A 23,515-nucleotide genomic window follows, 5' to 3' on the forward strand; every position below is an offset into this window, starting at 1 on the left:
ACATACTCAGCACTCCCTCCCCACAACAGTCTCCCCTGTTACCCGCATCTTGCATGACTGTGGTACATTTGTCCCAAGTGATGAGCCTCTGCTGGTACATTTTTATTAATTAAAGTCTATCATTTACATTACATAGGATTTACACTGGTGTTTTTAGTATTTCCCAGTTGCAGAGCACCTTCTGACTTTGTCCCATTTTTTCTCTCTGCAATTCTGCATCATGAATGGAGATTGTCAGGAGCAGTTAAGGTCTCCACATCCTTCCAAACATTCCAGCAGCCTGAAGAGTGAACTGCCGATCAATCATACCTCGCCTGGCTATTCCTGATGGACAGAGCAAGGCTCTTCTCTAAACCAGCTTCGGCAAAGCTCCCAGTTTCAGTTCGGGAGGTGTTACATTAGAAAATCTTCCATAACCTATTCATAGACCTCATTCAGATTCTTTTTTTTCTGGAAATAGTTGCTACTGATAAGCTCACTATTAAACCTCATAAGACTCTGAATGGTATTTAGTGATTTCGTGATTTCATATGCCGTGCTGGTCTTTTTAATCTGAGCTCCAGTCAAATGGAACTATCTGCTGTTTCATTTGCAATAGGTAGTGGTGACTTTATTTTTGGACAGCTCTGTTGTGCGTGCTCAGTGCTTATACTGAGAGAAGCCTCTAATCTTCTTTCTTCTTCTTGTTCGTCTTCTTTTTATTTTGTCAACAGAATCTAAATTATAAATGGACAAAAAAGAATTCTTCCTATGTTCTCTCAACGAGGCCCCACACTTTCTCGTCTCTCATCTTTCCTTATTTTGTACTCCCATCCTAGATTGCCCTTCTCATCTCTTCTCTCACTTGCCTTGCCACTCCCTCTTGTTCTGACAATTCTCTCTCTGCCAATTGAGATTCTAGACATTATTCAAAACCCTCTTCTTTTCAGATGCCGCAGCTTGCATGAAACATTATCCTGATTCTGCAGTGAACCTGAGAACTCATTACTGTTCCCTGATCCTGCACGCTTTCGAATCATGTCACTCCCTTGCATAAAATACTTCCATGGTTTCCCATCCAGCTTTGAATTAAACCCGGGTTCCATACTTTGGTGTGCACAAAGTCCTGCACCTTCCTCTAGAGGGTCAGACTATACCACTCTCCTCCTGGCCAACGACCTTGCAGCATTTATAGCTGGTCAGCTTCACTGGTTCACTGATTCATACTGGTTCTCAGAGTGTGTTGCATAAACCTGTAGGGTGATATTCTTAATAATACTAAGATGTTATTTCCTTTTCCCCAACTGTATTGACATTTGCACTAATGATACAAAAGTAGTGGTGAGTATAACTTCTGGTGTCTTGGCACAAACCAAGGTAGTGGTGCCAGACCACACTAGTCATTGTCTTCCTCATAGCAATGAGCTCACTGAAAACTATCACTGAATATTCTTCATAATAAAGCTGTAGAAATTATTAACTGTGTTAAATTTTGACGCAAGGTACACATTCTTTTAATATTTTGTAGAAGGAAATGGTAAATAAACATCAAGCACTTTTGTGTAACAAAGGGCAGGCAGGGGTTGTCTTGTGGAAAGGGACTTGCATTATTGAGTTGCCAAACCGAACTACTCATTTTTTTTAAATGGAACATCAATTTTACTTGAAAGAACAACTGACAGACAAACGAAGGTTATTCAAACTTAGGCATTTCCCAGATGTTTTCTGGAAAATGAAGGAAGGGAGCCCGTTACTTCAAGAAAAACAGCTGACAGTATTTTTTGCCAATGATAAAATTTGAGCTTTCAATCCATCACTATAAGCAGGACAGTTTTCCAACACTCAAGGACTTTTTTTGTCATATCAGTGGTGATTTTAAGTAATATGATATTTTACATATTATGTAATATAATGTAATATAATGTGTCAATATTTGAAATATTTGCATAACTCAATGAACTAGTGTTTTCCATATGACCAAGGTATGGTATTTAAACCAACATGCATGAGTAAAAGATTCTTTCAAAAAATAGTGAATTTTAATGTAATAGAGTACAACAAATTCATTACTATGGTTTTCAATTTCACACTGCAACTAACCTTTAAAAAAACACCACTGGTTGAGCATTGGGATAATATCAAAGAAGACTCCCCATATCTATCTGAACATTTATTAAAATATTTTTCCTTTCCAGCAACGTATCTGTGGGAGCCCAGATTCTTTTCACATATTTCACCAAAACAGCATATCACAACAGATTGAATGCAAAAACAGGAGATTCCAGTGGCCTTCTATTAATCTCTGAAGGAGATTTGCAATACTATGAAATGGTACCTTTCATTTCACGAATATTTGTTTTGGAAAATATAGTTATTTTCATAGAAATTGGTTATTTCGATTAACATGTAATGAATTTATTGTTATTTTTAATGAATAATACATACTTTAAACTTCCTAGTTTTGATATCTATTACAGTACATATCAATAGATGTAACTTGCATAAACAGAAGCTGTTTGTAGTCTTCAATAAATTTAAGAGTGTAAAGAGACATGAAACCAAAATATTTGAGAACTGTGCCCGCTAGAACACCCCTTAATGAGGACGTTAGGCCTAAACCTCCAAATTTGACCACCTGTCAGAAGAATCTAGGTGAATATTGCCTGAGTGCCTCCAAACTGGAAGAGTATATTCATATTAAAAAAAAAAAAAAACTACATGTATTTTGTTCAGGGTAGGACATGTGATCCAACTTTTCAGATGCTCCGTGGTGTGTGTGTAGGGATCTCTTGCTCCTGTTCTTTTCCCACCTCTATCCTTTCTCTCCTCTCATCTCGTCTCCCATCCAACTGATAGCCTGATTCAGCTTCTAGATTGTTTTCTTAATTTTTCCTTCTGCTAAGTAATTGTTTTCTGAAAGAATCCAAGCTTAACCAATGTTTAATGTTGTCTGCAAGGTCACTTTCATTTAGGTCATAGAATCCTCTGCCTGTTTTTTCTTTTGAAATTGGTCTTCAGGAGTAACATGGCTAGTTGTTCTCTCTATTACTTAATGATTTAAAAATTTGAGTTAGTTTTTAAAAAGTAGTAAGTAACTTAAAGATATTCAGTGACTACTCGTCTAAAAATATTTTTTAAATGAGCAAGAACTTTTATAGTAGATTTTAAATTCTTTTCTAAAAAAGCACTTCCTAAAATGTGGTAGATGTATGCAAAGTGATAGTACCTATCAATTTTAACTATAGCTAGCCCATAAAGCCTATGATTTCACAGATATTATTCCTTAGAATAAGTTTCAATTTTTAAAAAAATGAAGTGACTTGCAATATAGTCAAGGCAAAATTTAAAGTAAATTATAGTACAGTTGATATATGAAAACAGTATTATTTGAATGGCTGAAGCTGGTGAAATCATGTTGCAAAGAGAATTCCCAGGTTACGGCTTATTATACCTCTCCCACATTTGCCCCTTCAACTTCCACTTCAGAATTATTCAGTGATAGTTTCCCATGATGAAGGCTTTCAGATGGATTTTTCATTTTTTGCTCAACCCAGATAAGTGAAACTTTCATGAAACACCTTTTCCAGAATGCATTATGCAAATGTCCATAATACAGAAGGTGAGAAGAATTTTATGTAAATAAGTAAATATTTGGTTAGGATGATACAATTTCTAGATTTCTTAAAATCAAGACTTCATTTAGGGCAGACAGTATTTTAATCTGGTTGGAGGAAGAGGCTATCTTATTTTTTAATGAAGTTAATGGACCAATAAAAACTTTTGGTAACCTTCAAAGAAAAGGAAATTAAATAAACATTCCCCTCACCTCTCTAGGCTAACTTATGGTTTCTAAAGTGCTTGTTGAGTTGATGTTCCTATCAGCTTTCTATAATGAAGTAGAATTTTAAAAACTACTTTTTCCCCAAATAATGAATTTTTTCTTAAGAAGAAAAAGCACACAGAGAAAGACAAATACCATATGATTTCACTTACATGTGGAATCAGAAAAAAAATGAACAAATAAAAAAGGCAGAACAGACCTATAAATAGAACAGATTAGACTGATGGTTGCCAGGAGGGAGGGGGTTGAGGTTATGGGCAAAATTGGTGAAAGATACAGGGTTCCAGTTATGGAATAAGTCAGGGGAATAAAAGATACAACATAGGGAGTATAGTCAATGGTATTTTAATAGTGTTGTATGGTGACAGATGGTAGCTACACTTGAGATGAGCACAGCATCAGATACTGACTTGTTGAATCACTATGTTATACACTTGAAACTAAAATAACACTGTGTGTCAACTCTACTTCAAGTTTTTAAGAAAGGAAAAGCATAGCTCATGCTATTAGATTGTAATATACAAAGCTGACCTTTTACATTAGAAATGACTTTAGTTATGGGTGTAACTAGAACATCTTCTTACACCCCAAAACAATTTTCTACTACCTGTTGCCTATGCTTAGGATGCTACCATTTTAGATTCATATTTTTAGGGTAAATATTGCTTCTCCCTCTTTTATAATATAGTTGCCGTTATGATAGGAGCCACTCTAAGTGATACACAAGTTAGTAAGAATGCTTACTTTTATGCCTAGAGAAAGCCTAAGGTAGCTTATTGGGAGAGCCTTTGGCGGCAAATAAAAGGAAACACTATGATTTGAACAAAAAAAAAATGACATATTTTCTTGCATCATAAGAAAGGCAGAAATAGGTGTTTACAAACATATGCTTAACTCCTCAAAGGTATAAGGGCCAACATCTCTATGATGCTTTTGGCCCAAGGAAAGGGTTATATCGGTAGCAGTTTCCTTTTTATAAGGATTTTATTCAAAAACAGGGTTTCCAGAAGACCCCGAGTAGCTGTCTGCCCCTGTTGCATGTCTGCATACAGCTGGAAGGGAGATGGGAGAAGAGTATTTGGCTTTTCAGCCTCTAAAATGGTAGGAACAAGAAGAGGGGATGAAGAATACCACATCAGAGAAACTTCAAAAGACTGAATAAACAAAGGGGAATACGGTGTTGAAGAAGATAAAAGATGAATGAAAGGAAAAAGGCAAAACTAAATCATAATATCATAATAATACTTATCATTTTTATTAACCAAATCTATACTCTATGCCAGGTACTATGCTATCTGCCTTCCATACATGATCTCACCCAGTCCTCACAAAATTTTGTAGATCTCCTATTTGCAGAGAAGAAAACAAAAGTTAACTACTTGGCCAAAGACTTGTGTTAAAGCCAAGATCTGGCCTGTGCTTGCTCTGACTTTGGCATTGACTCTCCAGAGACCAGCCCTTAAAACATACGAGTTCCTCTTCCTGATACATCCCATATAGTGCTTCTCCAGAATGTGCACTGCATTACGAACTGCCTGAAATGTAGTGGGAATTTTCAGGCCTTGCTTAATGAGGTGGACCCAACCAAGAATGCTGGAATAGTGCCAGCAGAGCCTGCTGCAGCTCTTTCCTCTGCAATAATTACCTTTCTTCTTTTCAAGTTTTCTGCTCTTGGAACTCATTACTTCAATTCTGAGTCTGATCTGATGCACAAGTGGCTTCTATACATATTGAATGCTTTGAGATGGACTTCTATTTTAGGAGAGTTCTGTTTATAAGTGGCCCATAGAAGGCTGTTTGTCTATTTAGAGTTGTCCTGTCAGCTTCTCTGGGTCAATTATTTCAGTGTGTTCCTGCAAGGTCACCTGCAGTGGCCTATCTAGGTCAGTTAACTTTAAACCAGAGATAAATCCACAGATTGGTTGTGAGACTGGCTATTTATGTGAACTCCTAAGAGAGATATTCATTCAGACATATCGTCACCCAAAGGATGTTAAGGAATCAAAGATAAAGATGTGATCCCTGACTACCGTGTAAGAAAACTGAAAGCTAAGATTGTGTCTTGGTCATTTCATATCTCCAGAGCCTAACATGGTGCCTGGTATACATTAAACACTTGATAAAGTTTGTGCTTTCATTCAACAAATATTTGATTAGAGCCCGTTGTGTGCCAAGCAGTAGAAGCACAGCAATAAATAACATAGATGCAGCTCTTGTACACATGAAACATGTGTTCTTAGGGGGAGATAGGGAATGAAAAGCTAGCATGATCTTAAAATAAAGAAGGTCCAAATGTCCATCAACAGGAAAATCAATAAATAGTAGTAGAGTCAGCCAATGGAATCCTACCCAGCAATGTGGATGAGCAAGTTGTTGATACCCCAGCCACATGGCAGGATCTCATAACGCATGACTGCACTGACATCAAGTTCAAAACCAGGGAAAACTCATCTATGATGGTAGAAGTCAGGCTAGTGGTCACTTTTGGAGAGGGGCAATGAAATGAGGGATGGGCAGGGGCTTCTAAAGGTCCAGATAATGTTCTTTATCTTGATGGGAGAATTGCTTCACAAAGTGAAGATTTCTCAGGCTCTCTGCTTATGACATCTATTTTTCCATATGCATGTTATAATTCAATTAAATAAACTTATCTTCAAGAAGTTAAATACTGACTGTGATAATGGCTATAAGGGCATTTCATGAGGTCCAAGGCAGCATGATAGACATTAGCTTTGGCGATCACTACTGTAGATAGAGTGGTCAGGGAAGACTTTCCTATGAGATGCTAGGCATGCTGAGCCCTAAGGGTGAGTAGGTGGCAACCAGGGGAAGAGCATCCCAGGCAGGGGGAATGGCATGTGCAAAGGCTCTCAGGGAAGAAGCATTGGGGCACACTTAAGAGAACAGAGGCCAATGTGGCTGGAGCGGAGTAAGTGGAGAGCAGAGTCAGACAAAACAAAGATAGTAGCAGATAGAGGTTACATCATGCAGGGCCTCAAGGCCATTTAGTTTATGGTCTGCCCTGTACCATCTGACTCTTCTTTTGCTCCCGGCAGCCTGCTAAGATCCCTAGCATGTTCATCTTCCCATCTTTTTTTTTTTTATCTTTCCAGCAACCTTGGGAGTAGGCCATAAAATCTCTATTTTATAAGTGAAGAACCAAGGCTTGGGGAAGTTAGTTTGCCCAAGGTTACCCTTGGAAATGAGTATTATCATCAGGATTTGAACCCACGTCTCTTTGACCCCAAGGCTATGTTCTCAATTCCTGACTCCTGACCCTGCCTCTGAGCACTGGCATCTAAATAAACTTCTACTTGGCAGTATGACACATGTACCCTTAGGACTGTGAACAAAATACTGAGGAAATAGCCAACTCAACCCAAAGTCTGGGAAGGAGCATGTGAGCTAGATTTTGAAGACACATCTGGAATTTTCTTGCAGGCATGCTTTCTCAAGGGAACAGTAATGTGTAAAGCCTCAAAGCTGAGGATTAATCATCACAGCAGCTACTGTTTACAATCATTCACATTGTGCCAGGTTCTGCAGTGAATATTTCACTTGTCTCCAGTTAATTTTCACAACAATCCTATGAGGTCAGCATTGGCCCTGTTTTACAAATGAAAAACTGAAGTGTAGAGAGTTTAGTCATTTGCCCAGTGAGACACAGTGAGTGAGGTAACTAAATAAATGTTTTGTTTGTTTAGTTAGGGGTGAGAAAAATAGTGAACAAGGACTGGTAGGCATCAAAATCCGGACATAAGCATAGCTCTGCCTCTGGAATCTGTGCCCCTGACTCTCCTACTGGGAGCTTGAGGTATCCAGGGAAATGGAAAGAGGGACTGTGGGGTTTCATGATCCTTGTTCTCCAAATTTAACTGACATTAATGTTTCTGAAGGCCTTCTCTCTCTCTTTTTTAAAGATTTTATTTATTTATCCATGGCAGACACAGAGAGATGCAGAGAGAGGCAGAGACACAGGCAGAGGGAGAAGCAGGCTCCATGGCAGGGAGCCCAGCTTAGGACTCGATCCTGGGTCTCCAGGATCACGCCCTGGGCTGAAGGCGGTGCTAAACCGCTGAGCCATCCAGGCCTTCTCCTTTTAAGCATTTTATAAGAATGTGTTTTTTTCCTTTTCATCTAGACTACAAGGCCCCTGAGGACAATCCCTTATTTTTCTGGACTTCCCGTTGCCTTCCCCTGGCCTTGAGATCAGAGGCTGAGTTGTTTTGTTGACCACTGAAACCTCAGGGTGGTGGGTAGGGCTAGGCAGGTAGCAGATGCTCTGTAAATGTTTCCTGAAGAACTGAGCACTCTGCTTATTTAACAAAGGTTAGAGTGATAATAGATTTGGCTTGGGTCAACAATCAATTCTCAACATTCACATGGTGTGTACTTACTTTTATTTCAATTACTTGAGATTTAAAGCAAAAGCAAGGTGTGTTGGTGGCCACTTCCTCTCCTGCTCCATTACCTCACCCCATCCCACTCCCATAGTCATGCAGAGCTGGTATTGACCCAATGTTGGAAGGAATTCTGAATATAAATTCTGTGAGGTTCCTTGGTTGGTGCTATCTTGTGAGGATTTGTGACTTAGGCAGTTAAGGCTGGCCTGCTTAAAAGAAATTTATGTTATGGTGTCATTTTTATGAGAAAAACAACTGGTACCTTATAACTCAGTTGAAACGTTTTCAAATGCACACAAATAACTATGATTTTTCTGTACAGGTCCAACAATACTAGTACCACTGGATCAGACCAGGAAAGCCTACATGGCTTAGTAATAAGTTCATTCCAATCTCTAGGCCTGGCTGTCCAATGCAGTATCCACCAGCCACATGTGGCTTTTGGACACTGTCAGTGTGGTGATTCTGAATTGAGATATACTGTGGGTGTAAAATAACATCAGACTTCAAAAATATAGTACAAAGAAAGAATGTAAAATATCTCATTAATCATTTATATAATTATCTGTTGAAATAATATTTTTGACATATTGGCTTCAACAAAGTACATTAATATTTATTTCACCTGTTTCTTTTTGCTTTTTAAAATGTGACTTCCAGAAAATGTGAAATTATACATGTGGCTAACCTTGAACAGTGGTGCTCTAGAATGTGACAAATATCAATCTGGTAAAAATCTGCCTCTTTTATATCTGCCCCTGACTTCAGTAGTCCTGCTTTTCCCAGAGTTACACAGTTAGCTAAAGCACCCACTTCCCATCTCTGTACATTCTCAAAACCCTACTTCATTTCCCAATGAAGTCAAAATTCAAGCCAGCCTTCAGTCTGGTATAGGTCTAACCATTATTTTCTCCTGGCAAGACTTGTATTGATTCTAATGATGAAAGGACTTTAAATGTATATAGAAACTCATAATTTTTAAAAAGAACTCATATTATGTTATCAAATAGCTATGAGTATGCCAAGGCAGAAATTAGAATTATCACCATTTTCCAAGTGAGAAGCCTAAGGATGATACCACATTTATTTATTTAAACCCAGCCCTATTCCAGAAGGGTTTTTAAAACTCTGGCCAATTCAGAGAATGTAAGTGGCTTTTCCAAGATGACACAATGGTTGATAGAACTGAGACTGGAATTATCTTCTTACTCTTTCTTCTACAATAGTGGTTCTGAGACACAGCATCCCATGATCAGTTGATAAAATATATCTTTTTAAAAATAATAATAAAAACAGCAAAGTTCTTAGCTGACTTTCTTTTTATATAAATTAGAACTGATTAAAAGATATTCAAAAATAATTTCTCTTTCATACACTGCATTCATTTTTTTTAAACAAGCACTTGTGGAGTGCCTGTCTCATGCAAAGCACTAACTTGGCTCTGGGGAAACATCCATGAACAAATAACAAGAGAGACATATCATCTAACAAATTTAATCATAAGTAACAAGTAATAAGCATAAAGGGCTGTGGAATCTACTCTCTTAATAACTTTCAAGTGTATTATTATACAGTACTGTTAATTATAGTCACCATGCCATATACTAGATCCTCATGACTTACACCTTAGAGTTGGAGGTTGTATGGTTTGGTCAACATCACCCCATTTCCCCCATCCCTTAGGCCTTTCTTGGCAACTACCATTCTACTCTCTATTTCTGCAAATTCAACATTTTCTAGAATCCACATACAAGTGAGAACATAGAGTATTTGTCTTTTTCTAACTTACTTCATTTAGCATAATACCTTTTAGGTCCATCCATGTTGTTACAAATGGCAAGATTTCTTTTTTTTTTTTAATGGCTGAATAATCATTGTGTATGTGTGTGTATGTGTGTGTTTGTGACATTTTCTTTATCCACTCATTCATTGATGATCTCTTAGGTTGTTTCCATGTCTCAGCTCTTGGGAATAATGCTGCACTGAATGTAGGGGTGTTGCTATTTCTTTCATGTAGCCTCTCCCTTTCCCTGAGATATATACCCCAAAGTGGAATTGCTGGATCATATAGTACTTCCATTTTTAATGTTTTGAGGAAACTCCATACATTTTTCCAGAGTGGCTACATCAATTTACATTCTCACCAAGAGTATGGAACAAGGGTTCCATTTTTCCTATAGCCTCGCTAGCATTTGTTATCTCTTATTTGTTTTTTATGATAACCATCAAACAAGTATGAATTGAGGGATTCCTGGGTGCCTCAGTGGTTGAGCATCTGCCTGGTCAGGATCAGGTCAGGATCCCAGGGTCCTGGGATCAAGTCCCACATCAGGCTCCCCACACGGAGCTTCTGCTTCTGCCTCTGCCTGTGTCTCTGTGTCTCTCATGAATAAATAAGTAAAATCTTAAAAAAATAACAGATATGAGGTGATATCTCATTGTGGATTTGATTTGCATTTCCCTGATAAATGATGTTGAGTATCCTTTCATTTTACCTATTGGCAATCTGTATAACTTCTTTGGAAAAATGTCTAATCAAGTCCTCTTCTCTTTTTTCATTGGATATTTTTTTGGTATTAAATGAATTCCTTATATATTTTGTATATTAACCCCTTACCCATAAATGGTTGACAAGTACTTTCTCCCATTCCATAAATTGCTTGTTGTTTCTTTTGCTGTGCAGTAGATTATTAGCTTGATGCACTCCCACTTCTTGATTTTTACTGTTGTTGCTTAAGCTTTTGATGTCATACCCAAAAATTCATTGCCAAGACCCATGCCAAGGAGTTTTCCCCCTATGTTTTCCTCTAACAGTTTTACAGTTTGAGGTCTTATATTTAAGTCTTTAATGCACTTAAGTGAATTTTTGTGAGTGGTATAAGATAGAGTCCAATTTCATTCCCTTGTATGTGAATATCCAGTTTTTCTAATATCATGTATTGAGTATTCTGTCCTTTTCCCATTGAGTATCTTGGTGCCCTTGTCAATTTTCATTGCCTATATATCACAGGTTTGGTTTTAGGTGTCTGTTTTTATGCTGATACTGTTTTGATGACTAGAGCTTTGTAAAGCAGGATATTTCAGGCCACCTGAAGGGCCTGTAATGGTGTGTTAAACAACCATGTCTCACAGAATAAAAACAAAAACAAACAAAAACACTTGACTTGTAGCATGTGCCAATTTCCATGGTATAAATATTTCTAGCCTGGCTTCCAATAGGCTGTCACCAAATGTGGAGTTGGAAAGAGGTATATGGTAGCACCCATTATATATCGCTTCCTACCATACAAATACAATAGATGCTAGTAACTTCAAAAGCACAGGTAATGTTAAAATAATCGGGAAGCAATGAATTTTGAGGATGTGTTACTTTTGTTTTCAATATAATTTATTTAACTATAAATTATACTCTCTTTTAATAAATAACCACCTCACAAAATTCCAGCAAATTTAACAGTCAGCTCCGAAGCGCCTGTACAAGATAGCTCTAGCACACCAACAGTTCTGGCATCTTCCACACAATCACAATCCTTGTTGAACAAGTCCTCACTGTTCCCTCTTCCTCTGTTCCTTACAGATCAGCAAACAACAGCTGCAGACAGTCAAGGACCGGTTTCAGGCTTTCCTCAATGGGGAAACCCAGATCGTGGCTGATGAAGCCTTCATGAATGCTGTCCAGAGTTACTATGAGGTAAGACTCACCATGGAGAAGAATGTCAAGACTGCTCAAGTCTGAAGCCCAGAACTTCCAGACTACTGTTCAGTGGGAACAGTAGCCTTGACCTCTTACAGGACCATTCCCCCCAGGGCAAAAGTGTTGATGACTGGTTATAATTTTAAGAAATAACAGCATTATGTTTAGGGAAAAAAAAAAAAAAACAAATCAAAGCCACTTGCTAACCAACTAAACAAGAAATTATATGCAAAGCACTTAGCGCATTGCCTGCTTTATGTATAATTTCTTGTTTCATCTGTGTAATAGTCTCATGAGTTAGGAGCTGATATTATTCTCATTTATGAGTAAAGCAACTGAGGGTCAGAGAAGTTAGGCCCATTCCTCAAAGTCACACAGCTGTTAAAATGCTACAAACTAAGACTTGAACTGAATTGGGAGATCTTCCCTACCAACTACACCCTTTGTAAGGATGTTAACATCTCCTAAGATGGTACCTTCACTAGCTTCCTTTTTCTTTCTGTTAAAATATCCTGAATATACATCACAAGTGAATTTTTACCTCTAGACCTCAGGGGTTTATTTATCAGTTAAGTGATTTTGGAATTCTGATAGTATATTTAAATTTTATACTTATTCTTCCATAATGTGCACATTAGGTATTGTTTATACATTATTAATGAGGCAGATGTGCCATACGTTCCTTTGGGCCATGTTTACATGATGTGCATATTTTTTTTAAAGTTACTATATGTCATTAAAAGATATTTTACTATGCACTAATCTTTTTTCATGTGAAACAGATATTCTCTTTATTTGGAATCCTGTGCTCCAAATGACATCCATTGTCAAAGCTAGATTAAATCCACTAGAAACCAATCCCTCTGTGTTGAAAAACTCATGGCATCCTGCCATATGCAACTCAAAGTGATAACAATAAACTAAAATAAGTGTAAGGGAATCCAACAAACTGATTTTTTTCCCCATAGGATAACTTTATTGATTTTCTTCCTTCTTTCCTTTCTGTTTTTAATTATTGGGTAGCAAATTATTTCCAAACAAAAAGATTGGTGTTCCTGCTTCACTGAGACTCCAAACACATGCATCCTTCCACGTATTGGGCACTCTAGTCCTCGATAGATGCTTAAAAAATGTTAGTTGATTGATTCAGTAAAATTCTCCTTCCCAATCTCTGAAGCACTTGGCTTGTTTCACAGAGCGTAGAGGAAGACTGCAATTAGATCTTGTGCAAATGCTATTGATTGGTTTCCTAATTAGTGTTTAATAGTAAACAGTCTTTGTTTCTGTGGTGTTTGCTGGGTCCTGCTGCAGACTCATTTTACACATTTCCTCAATGAAGTTTCTGTTTGGATTTGTTTTAGAAGTTTGGTTCATTTTTATGTTTGTCAAATTTATGCTTTTTTCCCGTTTTACAAATAGCATTAATTATTGTCAATAAGTATCAAACTTCTTTATCAGATGTGATGCAATATTTTATTTGAATTTAACAGAATGTGGAAATGAGATTCAGAACCATGATGATGGTATGGCAGTGAATAACCTGAATATGTTTAACAGAAGATTTTGTTGAGAAACTGCCAGGGAATGAAATTAATTCTCCTCCCTTTTTCAAGTTTAGAAATCCAGTTCAGACAGGCAGACCCTCACCAATAATTCTCCATGTTTAGAGTTATTCACCAGTTTGTAAATTCGTAGATTGCAAATCTTAATTAGAAAGCTCATTTGACTAATGACATAAATTAGAAGAAAGTGCCATTTCTATCTATTAATTAACTTTGAAAATTAATAGTCATCAATGTGCTAATGAGTCTCTGGAAATTACCGTTATATCTATAGTGGTCCTGATATATTTTTTTTCTGTAGCGGCTAGTTTATTTGAAAGAGCTTCTTTTTAGTTTGGTAAAAATACAGGCATTGTGAAATGGAGTAGGTAATATTAACACATGAGTAACAGGAAATAATGTGGGGTATTGATTATTTACTGTATTCATTAGTAAACTTTAGAGAGTCTTGGGATGCCTTTTCTGGGAAATCTAATCTTCTAAAGCAAAGGTCCCCAATTAAGGGATCAAGATTAACAGTTTCCTTGAGAGAGCTCCAAGTTCATTACTCCTCCCTTTTTCCCTCTCCCTTCACTTTTGGGCAGTAGAGGAGGTAGGGTTTCTTTCTTCACCCTATTCCAGGATCTAGTGGCTTCCTTGTCAGTATCTATCTTGGTCAAGATTCTTTGGATTACAAGTGACAGACACCTAGGTCAAACTGGCTTAAGCCAAAAATGAGATTTATTCACTCAAGCAACTTAAAAGGCCAGGAATAGACCTGGTTTCAACTGTGGCTGGATGCAGAGACTCCAAAGATGCCAGCAGGATGGATATCTTTCTCCCCACACTTTGGCTTTGTTCTTCCCTGTGTTGGCTTTATTCTTGGGCTGGTTCTCCGCATGTGGAGGATCCTGGCAGTTTCAGGTCATGCACTATCAGCTTAGCAATCACAGGAGGAAGAAGAATACCTCTTTCCTTAGAGTCCCAACAAAAGGCCCTAGGTGACTTGGGCTGACATGGGTCATATGTCCTTTCTGGAGCCACTCACAATGGATGGAGGGTGAACTAGACCCGGGGATGAGTACTATGACAGATACCACCTCTGGAGGCTGTGAACAGGCTCAACCACACAGGAACCATCTATAGTGAAAGTGCAGTGATTTCTTGTTGAGAAATGAGGGTGCTTTTTACTAGAAGGGGGAATGTATGCTTGACAGGCAAAACCAATAGATATCCTTCTAAATATGTGTTCAATCTCTGTCTGCCTGTCTCTCTCACATACACACACATATGCATTCTGTCCCACTATACCACACTTTCCCATCTCATTTTGCCAATGGTAATGATATTTTTTTAAAAAACCAACCTTTCCTCAAAAAGTTCTGAGATGACTATACTAGAAAAAGTTGTTGCAGGCATTAGCCTTGTTTTGCCAAAGCAGTAATGGTTTTTCAATACATTAGAATAGTAAAGAAAAAAATTTTAGATAAAAAGAATGGGTAGACTGTTCTTTATCCATCTGTGCCCATTCAGTCCAGTCTGAACCCCATTGGCCAGCATGAGCATCAAGCATCTTGGGCCTGGGACCTAACTTGGACCAGGATAACAGGAGACCAGTGTTCTCTCTGGCTTTTGAGATCGTGAAAGTTTATTTTATCCTTTCCTAGTGGCCTCAATTGTCAAAGCCGATCAAGCAGAGCAACAGATTAATCCTTTAATCTCTTCCATCCTGGCTTTGAGGGCTGGGCACTGAAGTGGGTACTCTGAGATCTGGGAGATCTGACCTGGTGACTCCTGGTCCTGCAGCTGTGGTCCTGAAACATCAGCGAGTTCACCCATTTCTCCATGGCCCCTACATCTTCCCTAACTCTCAGTGTTTTTAAGACAAATGTTTAAAACATAAGCCTTCCCATCCTACATTCTCACCCTCACTCCCTATGTCCCTGCTTCATTTTGGTTCCTTTGGGTGCTGGTCCTGGCATCGGAGAAAAGAGGTAAGATAGAAAAGTTACAAATTACAAATCCTCTCTTACTCAGAACCTATCTTGAAGGAAACATGGGGATTTAGTGGGAAATGGGGATGTGGAACAAGGCAGAAGATATACACATACCATTTTAGAATCCCTCTCTGGGCTTTAGTCAGTGAAACTACTCTGATTGAATTTGTTTTGTTTTATTTTGTTCTTAGCCAATCTCTAACAAAGGCCTGCTTGGTTTCTTTCAAACTAACTTTGCTGTGTAAGACAGAATTTTATAGTTGCTAGCTACAAAAACTGATTGACTGGCTAAACTAAGCCCCAATAATAATAATAATAATAATAATTATTATTATTATTATAAAATAATAACAGCACAACAATAGCAATAAAAGTTATCAGAGGAAATAACCAAGCTACAGAAAAGAAAGAAACCCAGCAGCTTAACGCCAGGAGACCAGGAGGCAGGATATAATGAACACCCCATCATTGGTATGACTTTCCTCCAACCCCTTCCATTCTTGCACCATCCAACTCTGAATCTGATCCCCACAGAGTGAAGTCTGACTGGCCAACCTCAGGTTACAACCTACCACATGGCTAAGAAAGGACATACTCCCATGACTGACAGGCCCACTGAGACTGGGTAGAGTGGCAAAGACATGCTGGGGCTGAGGCACTGCTATCGGTAAGGGAAGGACCACTGGTAGGCATAAACTGCAGGTGTCCTCTACACTGGATGACAAACAGTATTCAGTGATTCTGATTGACCTTTTAAAAAAATCTAAGAAAAGTAGAAGTTAGTTCATATCTGGGTACTTTTCTGAAATGAAGCTAAATATTTTCCAATAGACAAAACCACCGTAAGTCTTCAGTGGCCTTAAGACAGATGTATCCCTAGAAGAGTCACTACCCATTTTAAAGTTATTTGTTCTCATAGGGAAGGTAGAGCAAGGAAGGAGGTAGAAGAGGTAAGACTGATTAGGAGGATGTTTTGTGTCTGAAAGACATGGGATTGAATTCTAGTTCTACTGCACATTGACTGTGGGACCTCAGCCGAGGCTAAGCCTCAATTACTCTATCTGTAGTAGGACCTTACTGCGTAATTGTTGTCGGGATAAATTCACATACACACTCCCCACACACACCACCTCTCCCTAAATCTGGCACCTGGAAAGTGCCATCAGAAATATACTAAGTTTAGGGCAGCCCTGGTGGCTTAGAGGTTTAGCCCCAGGATGTAATCCTGGAGACCTGGGATCGAGTCCCACATCGGGCTCCCTGCATGGAGCCTGCTTCTCCCTCTGCCTGTGTCTCTGCCTCTGTGTGTGTGTCTCATGAATGAATAAGTAAAATCCTTATTTTTTTTTAAGTAAAATCTTTAAAAAAAAAAGAAATATACTAAGTTTGGGTGGGGGAATGGTGATTACTACACATTTGCTGCATAGAAATAGTAGGAGAAAGTTGATAAAATTGATCCACTTCCTAGTTTCTGGGCCTGGACATGGGGTAGTGGATGTACAAGGCTGAGGCTGAGGCTCAGGGTATAGGAAGAGGAAATAAGGTGCTAACCTACCACCAGCTACCCCAAGTCCCAGTCCCAGATCTGCTTCTGAAGTTTACCCTGGGATCTTTTATTTTTGGTGAAAGGTATCTTTCAGATCCAAAGGTGCATTTTATTTTAGAAAATAACATGCTCTTTGCCTCAGTGAAAGTAAAATTTGTAATTTTTTCACGTAGGGAGAGGTGTTTTAAGTGATTATAAAGTAAAACATAATATAAAAATTATAAATACATAATATAGAAGTTATAAAAATAGATGATACCAAAAAAAATCAAAAGCACATGATTAGAAAACCACCTGTAATCCCATCATCCTAGACAACCACTCTTAAATAGTGGTATGTATCTTTTCAGGTATCTTTAATGTGTCTCTACACATAAAAATAGCTATTTGATTTCCAAATTAAGACTATCAGGAAGATAACTACCAAATATTAGTAACCCACTTGTTTCATTTAGAACAGTGGGTTTCACATTCTTTCCTACCTCTGTGAAAGTCACACTTATTACATATTCTCATCAGTTTTATTACCCATACTGTTCTCAATCCATGCTCCTATCCCCCAAGTTGACCTTACCTCTACCATTGAAATCATCTGCTTTGACAGTGTATTAGGACACCTTTTGATGCTAATGAAAAAATATCTTTTTTCATGGCTGCATGATATTCTATTTTAAAATAACAGCTAATTTTTATTACATTATATAGTGAATATAACAGGCACCATTACAGACACCATGCTCACCAACTGATATGCATTATTTCAGTGACTCCTCATCCAAATCCTACATGAGAGAGTAATTAAGATTCCCATTTGAAATATGGGCAGCGAAAGCCCAGAAAGATTAAGTAACTTGTTCAGGTGACAAAGGAAGCAACTGGTAGTCGGGATGTGAACCCTAAATCATCTGATACCATGGTCTACTCTTCTCAGTACCTGAGTCCATTTATTAGTACCAACCAAGTTGCTGTGGTGTTTTTAAACCTTATTTACTCTAACATCTAGGTATATTTCTTATTTATGTTGGAATAACATGCTTTTGTAGAGCAGGAAAGGATTTGAAAGTGGGAGCTGGGCCAATTATACCCCATACCTTGTACAGTCATTAAGTACTGATGTGCGTGTGTGTTCCTGAGACAACCTTGAAATTGCCTGGTTCTGGCAATGGAGGGAAAGACTGATGGATGAGGTCGAGTCACTGAATTGACTGCCCTTCACCATTCTGTATTTATTTGTTTATCTTCCATCTCCCATTATGACCTGTCTGGGAAGTTGGCAGAGGAGCAGGAAGGATTTATGGATGTGCCGCATAGAACTGTGCCTGGGGTTGAAATCTCTTGCAATAGCCACCAAAAAACAAAACAGGAAACAGAAACACCAGCTATAGCTCCCCACTACAAATCAGTTTCAAGGGTGGTTTTAGAGATACCCAAGCACATCAGCACTCAGGGGCAGTATTCACTACAGAGCGAGGCTAGCCTAGATCCTTCTGACTCTTCCCTTCTGACAGACTGAAAAGCCAAGACAGATGATGTGCCTGGAAAATTAGTTTTCTGCTGCCACTTTCTCTCCCCATGGCTGCCTTGCCTCCTGTTTGGCACTTCATCTTTGTTGTCTCCTCAGTCTCTGGCCTCCTTCCTCATGCTCTTGACATTCCGCTCATCTCCTTTCATTCTGGGACCTGGCAGTCATAACTTATCTCTGGACAGATGAAGCTCTCTGCTTTTCAAAGGACTTTCAGTTTGATCCTTGTCAAAGAAGGCTGGCTGAATTAACCTCATGTGACAGCAAAGGAGAGTGAGGTTTCTTGAAGTGAAGTGACTTGTCTAAGGTCATTCACTAGTGGTTGAATAAATATTGAGTAGCTACTTTAGACAAAAGAAGGGACTATGTGAAGCAGATGATGTGTGCAGGATCCAGAGGTCACCCAGTCAGTTATGGATGCCAGCTGGGAGCAATGTGCCAGCATCCTCATTTCTTATCCCTGTTGTCATGTCCCTTGGAAAATCCAGCCTCAGTCCATTGTTTTAAGAGACTGATATATTGTGCTTGCTTATTTTTACATTCACCTTCTTATTCCCATTCAGGTATAATCTTAATAGGGTCTCTACTTTGAGACATCTACATTGTTCATGTTGTTTATTCACTCCTTCAACACAGCACCAACTATTTTCCAGGCACTGTCTTAGGCACTCAGAAAAAAGGAATGGGGAAAAAACAGCTGCAACTTCTGCCTTCCTGGGACTTCTAGTCTAGCTGGAGCTCAGATATTAACCAGTCACAGAGACAAATAGCGACAGAGGGGTTTTGGGGGAAAAGAAGATGGGGCTAAGAGCTTATAATGGAGGCCTGTTCCAGGTTTGTGGGACATTGGTATGGACAGATGTGATGAGAGTATGGCTGCTTTGTTGATCAAATGCTCTAAGTCATTGATGTTCATTAGAACTGACAACAAAGAATTAATCCCTTTGTATCCCCACTGCCACCATCACACATCTGTGCTCCTGAAAGTGCCCCCCACCTGGCCTCCTGTCTATTCTCCTAGTCCCCTTCAGGTTGGTTTTCCACATTAAAGCCAGAGAATCTAAACTTGATCATGCCATGTCCCTGCTTAAAACCTTCAGTTGTTTCCCACTGCCCTTCAAACGAAGGCCAATATCCTTAATGTGGCCTCCTATACCTTCCACTACCTGGCTCCTTCCTGCCATTGGTCTTCCTGCCGTTACCCGACCCCTCACTGCCACAGCTACAATGGCTCTCTATTTCCTCGACACTCTGGGTCTTTACACATATTGTTCCTTCTCTCTGAAATACTCTTTCACTCTCTTTTTTACCTACCCATAATTTACCCATCCTAAAGGAGTTTTCCTCCAAGAAGTCTATCCTTACTCCATACTGGAATAAATTCCTGGCTATAGACACTGATGGTCCCATCTATTTCCCCTTGAAAGCACTTATCCTAAAATATAATATTTCTTTTTTTTTCCTATGGGATTATTAAAGTGATGTCATGGAGGCATGAAGGCTGAATTTGGATCTGTTTTGCCCACCCCTGTATTGCTGGCACCTAGCACAGTACCTTTCACCTAGTGAGTGCCCAAAGAAAGGATGAATGTGATCATGAAGAAGAGTATAAACATTACATGGAAAGGGCAACCTCAAATTTTTTTAGTTCAATTCTCTTCATGTACAAATATGAAACTGGAGAACCAGAGAGGAGAGGTGATTTACTCAAGGTCACACAGCAAGTTAGTAGTAGAACTGGCCTGGGACCATGGTTTATAGCTTCTGCCTCAATGATATACCCCAGAAATGCTATACTCTGTTTGCCTCAATACTTTGATGTTCTTTGAGACCCAGACCTATAACTGAGATGCAATGTATTAGGTAAATGGAGAAACTATCTGCATTAAACATTACAGATTTTCAGGTAAATCCTTTATTTCATTAAATCTCATAAGGCTTGAGGTTTTAGTTGAAGTTCTTTTTCTACAATTGATTTTTAAATGAACTCTGAGGTCTCAACTGAGTACAGGTTAGTTCCCAGGCACAGAAGAACAGGCCATGGCCCTTGCCTGTGAAGAAAACCCTCAGCGCCCCTTCATTCTACATGAGTTCATTAATTTGGGAGTAGATAGAGACTACCTTTCTAAAATCTCTCCTCCCCAAGGAAGGCTTTGCAGTGAAGCAGGAGGCAATGAGAGTCCCCCAAGCAATGCTGTCTCCTGGCTAACAAGGGTATTTCCTGAAATCTGACAGGGGAGCGAACATTTGTTCTGCCTCTGGAAGGATATTTATGCACCTTCTGAAGTGTGACCAGGACACAGCTCAAAAGCGTCAGATGTTTCCTCTTCATGAATATGAAGCAGTAGTTTCACCACTTGTATTACACCCTAGAACAATGTAGCTTATGTATACTTCCCAACGGTGGGCACTGGAGCGAAAGTAAATTGTTCTTAATGGATGGCTTGGTCCCATGACCCTAGGCAGCATCAACAAATCAACCAGGGGTTCTTTATCAGACAGAAGAGGCTCTCCACCAGGCAGGTGAGACGCTTAGGGAAGGAAGGAACCAAGGTGAAGACAAAAACAAAAACAACCACAAAACCTTTGTAATCAGACAGTTTGAGTTATCAAGAACAAGTCTCTATCCCTCTCTGGAGTCTTGGTTTTCAGTCTATAAAATGGACTGAATATAATGCCTACCTTCTTTATTCATTCACTCTTAAAGTGCCAGGCTCTATACTAGAGGTGGATGACATTGTATGGAACAGGGAGGACACAGTCATAATAGAGTTCACATTTCAGGAAGAGAGAGATTAAATACATATTTACCCAACTCTTGTTCAATTTTCAAGTGTGGTGAGCATCACTGAGAGGATAAAATCAAATATAAATGATGGTTAACATGTAAGTGTCAGACCTCATGCCAGGTACTTTGCACGTAGTAACAATACTATGTGGGGTTCTGGTCCGAGATTGCAACGTGGAAAGACCCTGAACTCACCTTCTCCACTGGGACAAACCAAATCTACACCTACTTATGGAGCAATTCCTCCTGAAGAAGTGAGAGCTGACTGAATAGCTTCTGCATGATAAAAACTGAAGAGACCACAAGGAGACCAGTAAGAGACAGGGACAGGGTAACCAAAGGGACTCCACACCCCCAAGCCTGCTAAATGCAATAGGGAGGGACAGTGCTGAGGTACCTGGAGGGCACAGAAAAAAGCCACAGTATAAAAGTGCAATGACAATACAAAGGGACCAGAACATGGCCAGCTGGCAGAGGAGCTGCTGGAACTCTGGGTCGGAGAGACCAGTAATCAGCATGGTTTACACCCCCTCCACACAACAGGAGCACCGGTCTGGACACCATAGCCCTCTGGAGGCTTCAGCAAGCCCAGGGCCTCTAGACAACGCCAGCCCCACCCATCCTCCAAGGTGCCCCCAGCCCTGTGCATACCCAGACACCTCTGGTCATGGCTCACTACAGCTCTAGCTGATAGGACAAGATGACACAGATACAGAGCACCCCAGAACACTGTAGGCCCACACCACTTTGGCTTAAGGCAGTTTGCCAGAGCACCCTGGTGCATGCACAGTGCTCCAGGACCTTGTGGCCCATGCCTGCTTTGGCCCCAGGATCCTCCAACCCCCACGAGGGCATCCCCTGTGCATAATACCCCAGGAACTGCAGTACATGCCCTCCTTGGTTCCAGCCACCCAAGGACCTTAGTTCCAGGTCATGCATGCCTTCCACGGAGTTCCTCAGCCCAGACCTCACCTCAGCTGCAGTCATAGTGCTAGGACACCTTTGCAGTGAGCACTTGGAGACACCCTGGCTTAGAAGAGTTGCGAGGATATGGAGAAAAAGGAATGCTCATGCATTATTGGTGAGAATGTAAATTGATGCAGCCACTATGGAAAACAGTGTGGAGGTTCCTCAAAAAATTAAAAATAGAAATACAATATGATCCTGTAATTCCACTACTGTGTATTTAGCCAAAGAAAACAAAAACACTAATTTGAAAAGGTATATGCACCCCTATGTTCAGCACAGCAGTATAGAAGCCAAGGTACAGATGCAACTTAAGTGTCCACAATAGATGACACACACACACCACTTCTTTATTATGTGTACACACACATGCACATGTGCACACATAAGAATATTACTTAGGCATAAGAAAAGAATGAGATCTTGCCATTTGCTATAACATGGATGGACCTGGAGTATTATTCTAAGTGAAATAAGTCTGATAGAAAAAGACAAATACACCTACATGTGAAGTCTAAAAAACAAAACAAATGAATAAATAAATAAAAAGCAGAAATAGACTCATAAATACAGAAAACAAATTGATGGTTGCCAGAAGGGAGGAAGTAGGGCATGGGCAACATGAGTGAAGGGGAGTGGGAGATAATAGGCTTCCAGTTATGGAGTGAAAAGGTCACAGGGATAAGAGGCAGACCATAGGGAATATAGTCCATGGTACTGTAGTAGCGCTGTATGCTGACATATGGTAGCTACACTGTGGTGAGCGTGGCATAACATATGAACTTGTTGAATCACTATGTTATATGCCCGAAATTAATGTTAACACCGTATATTGACTGTACTTCAATTTAAAAAGTAAAAAAAAAATAATAATAACCATAAAAATAACCCAAATGTCATTACTATGGGCCACTTTTTAAAGTCGTTATCTTGTATGGATCCATTTAAGCTTCATTTAAAAATACTTATGATGTAGAAACTACCATTATCCCATTTTATAGATGAAAAAACGGAGATACAAGGAGCTTAGCTTGACAAAAGAAACACAGCCAATAAGTGGCAGAGAAAGAGCCCACCTAGTTTGAGCAGAGTCTATGTAGTATACATTGCCTTTCATGATATTACTGTCCCATTTAATCCTTTTAACTACCTGGTAAGTACTATTATTATTTTCATTTTCCAGATGTGGACACAAAAGCAAAACATGTAAGTGATGTCTCTGAGTTCACACAGCTAGG

General features: G+C 39.2%; 1 protein-coding gene across 10 annotated transcripts in view; it reads left to right on the plus strand.

Annotated features, from left to right (window-relative positions):
* The window catches only part of CADPS (calcium dependent secretion activator), a 459,608-nt gene that overhangs the window by 90,564 nt on the left and 345,529 nt on the right, over positions 1-23,515 (plus strand). For all 10 annotated transcript variants that reach the window (XM_077858238.1, XM_077858239.1, XM_077858240.1 and 7 more), the window contains exon 2: positions 11,801-11,914. In XM_077858238.1, coding sequence (XP_077714364.1) covers positions 11,801-11,914 — 114 coding nt within the window. The remainder of the gene's footprint in view (positions 1-11,800; positions 11,915-23,515) is intronic.

This window comes from Canis aureus, chromosome 19 (genome assembly GCF_053574225.1).
Source record: "Canis aureus isolate CA01 chromosome 19, VMU_Caureus_v.1.0, whole genome shotgun sequence".
Lineage (NCBI taxonomy): Eukaryota > Metazoa > Chordata > Mammalia > Carnivora > Canidae > Canis > Canis aureus.